The 11122-nt window shown below is 40.7% G+C and overlaps 1 protein-coding gene across 1 annotated transcript in view; it reads right to left on the bottom strand.

The window, feature by feature from the left end:
• TDRD9 (tudor domain containing 9) overlaps window positions 1-11122 on the bottom strand; it is a 166224-nt gene that overhangs the window by 81013 nt on the left and 74089 nt on the right. Inside the window, exons 7-8 of the mRNA XM_044272040.1 lie at window positions 10447-10611; window positions 8097-8200 (exon numbers count right to left, since the gene is read on the bottom strand). Of these exons, the coding sequence (XP_044127975.1) occupies window positions 8097-8200; window positions 10447-10611 (269 nt within the window). The remainder of the gene's footprint in view (window positions 1-8096; window positions 8201-10446; window positions 10612-11122) is intronic.

The following is an 11122-nucleotide window of genomic DNA, read 5'->3' as shown; positions in this document are numbered from 1 at the left end:
CGTTTTGGTTTCATTTGTGAGATCCGTTCAGGGCTCTGACAAGCGGTCCAAAACGGATCAGTTTTGCCCTAATGCATTCTGAATGGGTAAGGATCTGCTCAGAATGCATCAGTTTGCCTCCGTCCGTCTCTATTCCGCTTTGGAGGCGGACTTGCAGCGTTTTGATGTCCGTCTGACGAAACTGAGCCAAACAGATCCGTCCTGACGCACAATGTAAGTCAATGGGGAGGATCCGTTTTCTATGACACAATATGACGTCCTTGCCATGTTAAAGAGAATACAAACCGATCCGTTCTGAACGGATGCAGACGGTTGTATTATCTAAACGCATCCGTCTGTGCAGATCCATGACTGATCCGCACCAAACGCGAGTGTGAAAGTAGCCGAAGTCCTGAATAAAAGGGTCTTAATACTTACAGTATGTATAATTAATAATTGAGGTTATTACCGCCCGACAATGTCAATGCAAGACTTTCGTTTTTTCTTTTCAATAAATTAGCAATGATTTGGAACATTCTGTTTTCACTTCGTTATTATGGGGAATTGACTGCAGAATCATGTGAATATTTTTATTTTAGCACAAGGCAGCAACATAAAATGTGAAAAAAGTGAAAGGGTCTGGAGACTTCCCGAATGCACTGCATATGCTTTTAATATATCCACAGGATAGGTCATCAATATCAGGTCGGCAGGGGTCGGACTCTGGTGACCCCGCTGATCAGCTCGTACGAGTGCTACCTTCTCTTCACTTTTACCTGCTCACCATCACAACCCCAGTGGTGAGCAGGTGTAATTACAGCTTTTAAGCGAATGTGACGGCTCCTTCCTGTTCAAGTGGATAGAAAGGAGCCACCCTATTGAAGAGAATGGGACGACACAGCTGTAATTACACCTGCTCAATGTTGCAGTTCATGATGGCAAGCAGGTAAACAGTGAAGAAAAGGCAGAGCTTGTACAAGCACAGCTGTCTCTTCAAACAAATGATCGGCAAGGGTGCTGGGAGCCGGACCCCCGCCGATCTGATACTGATTACCTATCCTGAGGATATAAAAAAAAAAAATAAATAAAAAAAAAGTGGACAACCCCTCTTAATAACCACGTAGTAACTCCCTGACATTAAATTACATGACATTGTTCTAACACGCTGTCATATTAAATTTAAACATTTTTGAAAAACGTAACACATAAAAAAGGAAAAATAGCGTTAACCCCTTCACGACTTGCACCATACATGTAAGGCACTAGATGGGTCTTTAAAGATAATGCCCTGAGTAGGTAGATATTGTCCATGATTGTCAAGAACGCCCATCGATAAAGATTTCAGATCACCCCCCAAAAAATTAAAAAAGCATGTTTTTTTTTTTTTAGGGGGGTTATTTTTTTTTAAGTATTAAAACAAATTAAAGATTATAAAACCGTGGTATCATTGTAATCGTACTGACCTGGAGAATGAAGTTAACATGCCAGGTCACAGGAAATGGCGTAAAAACAAAACCTATAAAACTGACGGAATTGCATTTTTTTCAATTCCACCTCATTTGAATTATTATTATTATTATTTATTTTTTTATCAGCTTCCCACAACATTGTATGCAATATTAAAGGTGCCACTAGAAAGTACATGTCCTGAAAAAACAAGCCCTCGTATGACTGAATGGAAGAATAGAAACCTCTATAGCTACAGAAAGCCAGAAAGTAAAAAAAGGAAATGGAAAAACTGAAAATGGCCGTCATGAAGGGGTTAAGGGGGCAAATCCCACTCCAGAGTCCTGAACTACATGTGTCCTGCCAACACTTGTTATGTTATCACCGGATGAAGCACAGGCTGCAAATTACGGCAGCATGTCCAAACACATTACTGTACTCATTCCCGAACCAGACTCATATTAACTGCAATGTTTCCCTAACCGAAAAAAAGTTATATTTTAAACAAAAGCAACAAACATTTTATCAGCACTAATCCCTTAGAAAAGGACACTGAGCATCGGCCAGCGTGCCCAGCAGCCAGGGACACGTGCCTGTTATGTAATGTTAGAAACATGCCATACGCCACAGAAGGCTTTATGGAAAGTGAGGTTTTTTTTTCTAGCAGTTTTATATGAGAAATAGCAGGCTTTTAATGTGAAGCGGCCGATCTGCGCCTCCACATACAGCTGCTGCACTGTGACCTGCAACCTCCAACTGCTCACAGCGTAATGGGTACATCTGTGATATTAATACAAAAATACATTTAAAAATTGTGAACTAGAACATTTTAACCACTTACTGAGGTTTGATCCTGAAAGTCCAGACATTTATTAACTATTTTTTTGCTTGTGGTGCTTCATGTCTTTTTAGATGATATATTTATTTATTAATTTTTTTTAATACAATTTTCCAATACATTTTTTATATTTAATTTATCTTGGGTAAAGTGCACAAAAAGGAAAGAAAAAAATAATAAATGAAAATATTTTTTTTCCAATTTATAGTTCTTTATTTTTAAATATTTTTTCACTTAGGGTACTTTCACACTAGCGTTTTTCTTTTCCGGCAGAGTTCCGTCACAGGGGCTCTATACCGGAAAAGAACTCAGGCGTATCCCCATGCATTCTAAATAGAGAGTAATCCATTCAGGATGCATCAGGATGTCTTCAGTTCAGTCATTTTGACTGATCAGGACGGAGATAAAACTGCAGCATGCTACAGTTTTATCTCCGGCCCAAAAAACTGAAGAACTCTCCTGAATGCCGGATCCAGTCCCTGCATGCGCAGGACCGGTCAACAATACAAGGACAGATCAGTCTTCTGTCCGCATGACAAGCGTGAGAGACGGGATCCGTTTCTTGCAATGCATTTGTGCGACGGTATCCGCATCCTGATGCGTCTCTACAATGCTTTCAGTCACATTCCATGATCGGAGAATCCGGCAGGCATTTCCGACGACGGAACTGCTTGCCGGAATTCCACACTGCCGCAAGTGTGAAATACTAATAATATTGGGTCCCATACTCCCGGTACATCCTCCAATAGTTATACTCGGGCTGCGGATTTGGGACTACAGTGGCTCCCCACTATAAGAAAACATCAAATTAAAACAATGACAACCCCATTGGGACAATTTAAAAGGTTTTCTACAGGTGTGGGTGCTGTCAAATTGCAGACAGACACACTTTAATAGAAACATTAGACAGATAACATCAACGTCCAACAATTTTTAAATGGGATATTAAAGAAATCTTGTCATGCAATAGTAAGGCAGTGATTTACATTGTTCAGTGCCCATGCCCAAAGCAGTACATCGGCCGCACAAAAAGGGTATTTAAAACTAGAATATCTGAACATATTAATAATATTAAGAAACAATCTGAAACGCATCCCCTATCCAAACATTTTAAATTATGTCATGCAGGTGATCCAAGCAACATGAGTTATATGGCTATCCAGTCGGTTAAACAAGACTGGAGAGGAGGCGATTTTGTGGCTAAAATGTCGAGACAGGAGTCCAAGAAATATTCGAGTTTGGGTCCCTGATGCCTCAGGGTCTCAACTCGGAGATTGAGATTTTTGGGTTCCTATAGGTGAGAAGGGTGGGTTTACACGGGGAGTCAGTGCGGGCTGTTTTTCAGCGCACTGACCCCTCCTGCATCCCTCCCTTCTCCCCCCAATGCCACAATGCCACATCCCAGCATTCATTTTTATGTAATTTTTTATTGAATTATTTATTATTTATATTTACTCATAAGGTCCTTATTTTTATTATAATTCATAAATGTGAGCATTTTGAATATGCGTTTTGTAAAACGTATGCAGCAATGTAATGGAATATATTGACTTTCATATTTAGGGTAAGGTTGAGACTGTGTACTTGGTCAAGTCTAAAATCCGAACCATATTTTCTATCAAACCCTATGTCAAAATCCAGTCATTCCAGCATTTGTTACAATTTAATAATTTTAACATGTAAATCACAATGTATGAACATATAATGTACAAATGAAGATAAACATTGTGATATATTTGTAGTTAGCAATTGGTTATATTATGAGTGAAGATTGCGGCTGTGCAATTAGTTCAATCCGCAATCTGACCCACCTTTTGTAACAAACCCAATTAGGGTATATAAAGCAACAATTTGTGTCTGTATCTAGCATTACACAACTATCTACTGAGGGAAAGGAACTTGTTTCCGAAACGCGTCTAGTGTGTACTGAGACCTGGCTATCGGTGCGGCTTTTTCAAAACGAGATACTGCTACAAAGATTCCCGTTCACCAAGACATTCACTAAATGGATTGAAACCTGTCGTCATATCTGTGATTTCCCAAAAACCACACGGTAAATCCTGGTGTGTTCACTCTCCTTGAACTGACAAGTTCAGGCAACTACCGGCTCGACTCAGCTATACCAGCTTCGTTCTAGCCTGACGGCTCAGGCGCCGCATCACAACACCAGCGTCACAAACCAGCGATCACTACCTGGCTGGACACGTGGGACGCTGAGCGAGCGGGGTCGGATGGTTTGCTCCGCAAGAGGAACAAGTAAGTGGAATCCCCCAGATTGGAGAAAGTGTGGTTACGAACTGCCAAATAACATCCTAAACACAGAGTCCCCGTGTGGGAAATTATAACAATTCTGAAGTTATGGTTTCAACTATCCGGTGAATCGGTAATTATAATCAGGGACATTTGAACGGTTCAATACATCATCTCCTGCACCATAATTTTAGCCATTAGGTCTCATGTATAGGAGTACTCGGTTTGTTTAGGTCTGTGCGTGAGCTCCGCACATTTGTACCTATTTGTTATGTATGTATGCTGATACTGATACTAAATTTTAATATTGATTTGGTGTATTAATAAATTTACGCAAAAATACTGTGAGCCAGCCTGTATTATTAGTATTGATTTATCTCCCTTCTCAGCTGGTAACTGAGAGGCTGAGCTCCAGTAGTTTGCTGGTGGAGCCTTTTCTAATTATTTTGATACAAGTGTGAAAATAGCCTTACAGCAAAAATATTGAAGTTGAGTTAATCTTTTTTTTTTTTTTTCCCCATTAGAATAACTATGGGTATACCACACACACTATCTCACAAAAGTGATTACACCCCTCACATTTTTTGTAAATATTTTATTACATCTATTCCGGGACAACACTGAAGATCTGGACACTCTGATACAATGTACATTAGTCAGTGCACGGCTTGTATAACAGTGTAAATTTGGGTGCCCTCAAATAAATCCGCAACAGCCATTGATGTCTAATCGCTGGCAACAAAGTGAGTACACCCCTAAGTGAAAGTGTCCAAATTGTGCCTAAAGTGTCAATATTTTGTGTGGCCGCCATATTTTCCAGCGCTGCCTTAACTCTCTTGGGCATGGAGTTCTCTAGAGCTTCACAGGTTGTCACTGGAATCCTCTTTCACTCCTCCATGGACGACCTTACGGAGCTGGTGGATGTTAGAGACCTTACGCTCCTCCAACTTTCGTTGAGGATGCCCCACATATGCGCAATAGGGTTTAGGTCTGGAGACATGCTGGCCAGTCCAGCACCCCTAACCCCAGTTTCTTTAGCAAGGCAGGGTCATCTTGGAGGTGTGTTTGAGTTTGTTATGTTGGAATACTGCACTGTGGCCCAGTTTCCGAAGGATGGGGATCATGCTCTGCTTCAGTATGTCACAGTACATGTTGGCATCATGGTTCCCACAGCACTCGTGCAGCCCCAAAACATACACTCCATCATGCTTGACTGTAGGAAAGACACACTTGTCTTTGTACTCCTCACCTGGTTGCCGCCACACCACGCGCGACACCATCTGAACCAATAAGTTTATCTTGGTCTCAGTAATCCATGTCCTTAGTCTGCTCGTCTTCAGCAAACTGTTTGCAGGCTTTCTTGTGCATCATCTTCAGAAGAGGCTTCCTTTTGGGACGACAGCCATGCAGACCAATGTGATGCAGTGTGCGGTGTATGGTCTGAGCACTGACCCCTTTAACTACCTCTGTAACAATGCTGGCAGCACTCATATGTCTATTTTGAAGCTGAGCATGTGCACTCAATTTCTTTGGTCGACACACCCCAAATGTTATGGACTATAAAACACACCAGACCACAGGTGCATCCCAGGTTTAGACAACAGAAAATTAAAAAATATAAGTTTTCTACTTATTTAAACCTTCCCCGCTGGTTTATTGAAGTGAAGGGTCCCTTCATCAGGCATAAGACAACAGTTATAAAACATACACAGATCCATATACAGAAATACAAACCATGGGTCACAGGTCAGGGGTGATTGAGCTTGTTCAAGAAAGTACGAAAGTACAAAATAAATTGTTTCTATACAGGTGATATGCTGCACATGTCATTACAGGGGTGACAGATCATCAATAAAGGGGCCACATGCAGGGTACCAGTGGTGAAGAGGGATGATTTTCTAAAGCAATGTTGTGCTATCCTGGAGCATTTAAATGATTTATAGTATGGATGACATGGTACATGCATCCTCACACAGCTGCACACCTAGAGCATACAGTAATATACGCTGTGCTCATTCCTATGACAGACTCTGCAGTTGCGGCTCATGACTGGAAGAGTGTGAGGATGTCACCTGGCAGTGTCTTCATGAGTGTCCGGAGGCTGGTGTTATAACCCGAGATCATCAACTGTCCGATACCAGCTTTACCACGGCAGAAGTAGAGACAAAGCGGCCTGCTCCACATTTTCATTGGTGGCAGTGGCCGTCCGCGTCACAGTGAGAAGGGAGGGATGCTCTCTCTCCTTTTCCAAGTGCAGCCGCTAATGAGAACATGACGTGTGCCGTATTGTGTGTGCGCCATGTTATCTAATCGGAATAAAAAACCGGAGCAATCTTACTGCGGACTATAAGACGCAGGTACTTTTAGTAATATTTCTTTGTTGTGAAATGTGCCACTTATAGTCCGGAAAATACAGTGTATGTATATAATGTACATATACATAACCTGTGCCATATGTTGTCTCTATATTCTGTACATATAGTGTTTTTGCATAACGTGCCACATGTTGTCTACTTACATATAGAAAGAGTTTTTGCATAAATTTATTATGTAATGTCCCAATGAAGTTCTAAAATAAACTTCTAAAAACTTACTTCCATTTTTTATTTTACAATACTGACAGAAATGATCTGGGAAGCCACCACAAAGAAGGAGGACTTGGAGATTCAGAGCTATAACCTATGCCACAACAAACTTAACCTTTCAACAAACTTTGCATTATTCGATAGTATAGCATGTGCACATGAGTAATAACACTATTTCTCACCATTATATCGCTTACATTTGGCATTTTTTTGCCATTTTCCCTTCTGCATCCTCTGTCTCTAGTTTGTAGCTCACCTAAGTCTGGTGGGTGGCAACTAGCTGCTATCGACGGCATACAGAAAGTAGAGGACAATCTACTTCCTAACCTTCTCTTACCCAGATGCGGCCATAAGATCATGGAGGACATTACAGAGGGGCACTGACCTGGATGGATGTGAATTTAGCACTTGGACTGAAACACACTGTCCATGCAGTCTCTCTTGCTGTGCCTGTCTGAGTTCCGGCTCACTCCTCCCCGTGCCCTCTCCATAGACTTGTTGTGACATATGTCATCTGATACTTCAGTAAGCTGGTCTGTCCTGGATGCTTCAAGAGGACTTTCAAAGAAAATTTTGCAAGGCACGGGGGGGGGGGGGGGGGCAATTGTGACGATAAGTAACCAAATTCCCCTTTTTTACAGCTGATAAAAAGTGAACTTAGTTTCTTATCGTCACAATTGATTTATACAAAGTTGACCACTGATTTATGCAAAAGACCATTTAAAGGGTCTTATACACTTAAACAACACTGTAGAAAAAAAATACACACATGAAAAGGTGTGGAAAAAGTAAGAACCAAGGAATGCAAGGTGAGCATCAGTGGATCCCCCATTGCCCATGGCTAATAGTTTGGTATTTTCTTCTTAACAATATCATTCATACATTGTTACTGCAATTTCAGCTTGCATAACGGCCTCTAACCAGTGACGTGCGGTGTCCAGTTTCACTAGGTATCTCTAGAAAAATTGTAATACTTCTTGGCTTCTCAAAACCCTCACCTTTGCTCCTCCTTTTCCATATCATCAAATAAATTTAGCAAAAATGCTGCTACTTCATATACTTCTTTACATATTGCCGGTTCATCAAAGTACTGATTCGCCACCTGGAACAATATGGTAGAAATGGTAAAAATATACATTTAACAGTTCATTCAGATGGCCGTATGCTGTCCGCAAAAAAAAAAACAGATTGCGTTTGTTTGTTTTTTTGCCGATCCATAGACTTCAATAGGCCCATGTCCTGATTTTCACTGACAAGTATAGGACATGTTTAATTTTTTTGCTGAGCTGTGCAATGGAAGAAAAGGGCCCCATAGAAGTGAATGGGACAGCATCTAAATCAGCAAAAAAACGGATCTGCATTTTTGCAGACAGCATACGGCCATCTGAATGAGCCCTAATACTAATGGAGGGATATGCAGACAGCACCCCTCTGATTACTATGTAAATACACCAGTGAAATCATTATCAGGAGAGCAGTCCCTTTATTAATCAATGACCAGTAAGCTTCAGGATTTGGGGGGGTACTATCTCTCCTTGGCGAGAGCGCCTTAATAGGCGTGAGGAGGCTTATAGGCCATACATATTACTCTAGAATTCCAGGAAGAAGGGATGTAAATGGATTCTTATCAACCTCTAATGCCACCTGATGTAAGGCAGCTATGCAACAAGTCAATGTTCAACTCTTTAAATAGGCCTTGAGACATGACTCTGATATTAAATAAGCCAGCATCTCATCTGCAGACGGCTGTTTCAGGATTAGGGAGGTACTATGTCTGCTTGCGGAGAGTTCCTTAATAGTAGAGAGGGGTCCTTTGCCGTCACCACAGCAGCTAGGTCAATAGAGCTTGACTTACCAGTTCTTTAAAGGATATAAATACCTTTGTGGTAATGTTTTGTGTAATTGCATTTTATTCAATCTTGGCTAAAATTCATTTTTTCAATTAGTCTTTATTTAAAAAACAGCTTGTCCTCTACAGCTTTCTGTTTCTGTGCATTTGCTGACTAGCAGGTTCTCATTTCACAGATTTGCTCTGGAGGCTCAGACTGCAGACTCCTAACAGCTCATAAACACTCAACACACCTTACCAGCTTGATAAGAATATGGCTTAAAGTGAATGAACACCCTTGGAGGGCATTTGTTTTATTATCGCACTGTTCTCATTTTCACTCAAAAATTATTTTAGTTGGTCTTTATTAAAAATTTCCAGCCCCTTTCTCTGTACAGCCTTGAGAGTCTCTAAGTACCAGGCTCTGTGTTTATACTGTTTTCCCATCAGGCAGCTCAGCTGATGGCTATTTATCTCTGACCTCCTGACATCATAAACACTCATTATAGTGTTTATGAGCCGTTAGTAGTTCAAAGATAAGGGATACACATAGCCGAAGATAACAGCTCAAAGTGGAATTGAAAATAGAGAGCTCACAGCTAGGCAGTTAGATTTTTATGACAAAAACTGCTGAATATATTTTTTTATAAAGACCAATTTAAAAAATGCAATCAAAAAATAGCCCCCAATAAAGGTGTTCATAGCCTTTAAATTAGGTTTTATGAGCTGAAAGGAATGCAGAGATAAGAGCTACACGTGGGGCTTTAGAGATGCTGTCTGATGTGTTCAATGTAAAAGAGAAAGCAAGCCAGTCTGAGATATGCTGAAAAGTTGTTGAAACCAATTGAAAAAAAAAAGTTTTTATTCCAAAATGAGTGCAATGCAATGACAGAAAAATGCATAGCCTTTAAAAGGGACAGATGTTTAAAAAAATAATAAATAAATCAATATAATGCTATGCGACCCTGGCAGTGCTGGAAGTTCAGGACGAGTGGTGCGCTGCGAGTCTGCAGCGTGACACTCGCTCGTCTGAAAGAAGCCTTACTGGTTAGCTCCCATTTGCAAATAGGGCTGAGCAGTTAATCAAATTAATTTGATTAGTTTACCCCTTTTAGGGTCTTAAGATTTATTTATTTTTTTAAATCGTCATAATGATTTTTTGTCTTCCAGAGAGCTGGATGAGTGCAGGCTGTGTATTATCTTCAGTCCCTGCTGCCTGTGTCATTAATCCTGGCACGAACGACAGGGACTGAAGAGACCCCGCAGAGGCTGCGCTGGTTTAGTGCTGTGGATTACAACGGGAGCCCAGCGTTTGGGCGACACACCAGGCAGTCCTCTGCAGAGCCACACGTCACATGCTCTGTGTCATTACGTACATGCGTGGATGGACCACAGGCTGAGGTAAAGTGCGCACGTGCAGTAGACAGCCGCTTCTGCCATTTTTTTCTCGAAAGTTGTTAGTCACTGCTGAGCAGGAGAAATGGAATGTCTGGTACTGTCAAAAGTAAGTTAATACATACCTTAATATTAGGAATTTGTTTCAAGTCATCCAGATAAAACACTTCAATATCATATGGTTTCCCTTCAACCTTGAAGATACATGCGGGGACCAATTTATTATGGATTGGCACCGCAAAATAATCAGCAAATTCTCTGCAGTTTATGGTGGCGGACATCAGAATTACCTTCAATTAAAAGAAATAGGTATATTATTGAACTTGAGGATTGCAAGTTCTGATGTTTGATGGTTAAAAAATATATATATATATATATATATATATATATATATATATATATATATATATATATATATATATATATATATAAAAAAATGTTTACAATTGGACTAATGCTCATTCAGATCAGTTGGAATATCCACAGCAGAAATCCAATTGACAGCCTTGGATTTCTGACATTGGATTATTTTCAGATTTCTTTATGACAGGTATATTCTGAATGTGTCCTTTAAAGGGGTATTCTGGTTGTGTAAAGTTATCTCTTACTCACTGGGTAGATCGGCGGGGGCCCTACCGCAGGGACCCCCACCGATCACAAGAACGAGGACCCAGTAACCTGTTGAGCCCCCCAAAATGAACAGGATGACCATTTGCGCTCAGCCGCTCTATTCATTTTTTATGGGAGTGTAGAAATGAATACAGTGGCTGTGCACATACCCAACCGACCGCTCAGTTCATT

This window comes from Bufo gargarizans, chromosome 11, assembly GCF_014858855.1.
Source record: "Bufo gargarizans isolate SCDJY-AF-19 chromosome 11, ASM1485885v1, whole genome shotgun sequence".
In the NCBI taxonomy this organism is placed as follows: domain Eukaryota; kingdom Metazoa; phylum Chordata; class Amphibia; order Anura; family Bufonidae; genus Bufo; species Bufo gargarizans.
This window is presented reverse-complemented; position numbering and strand designations above follow the sequence as displayed.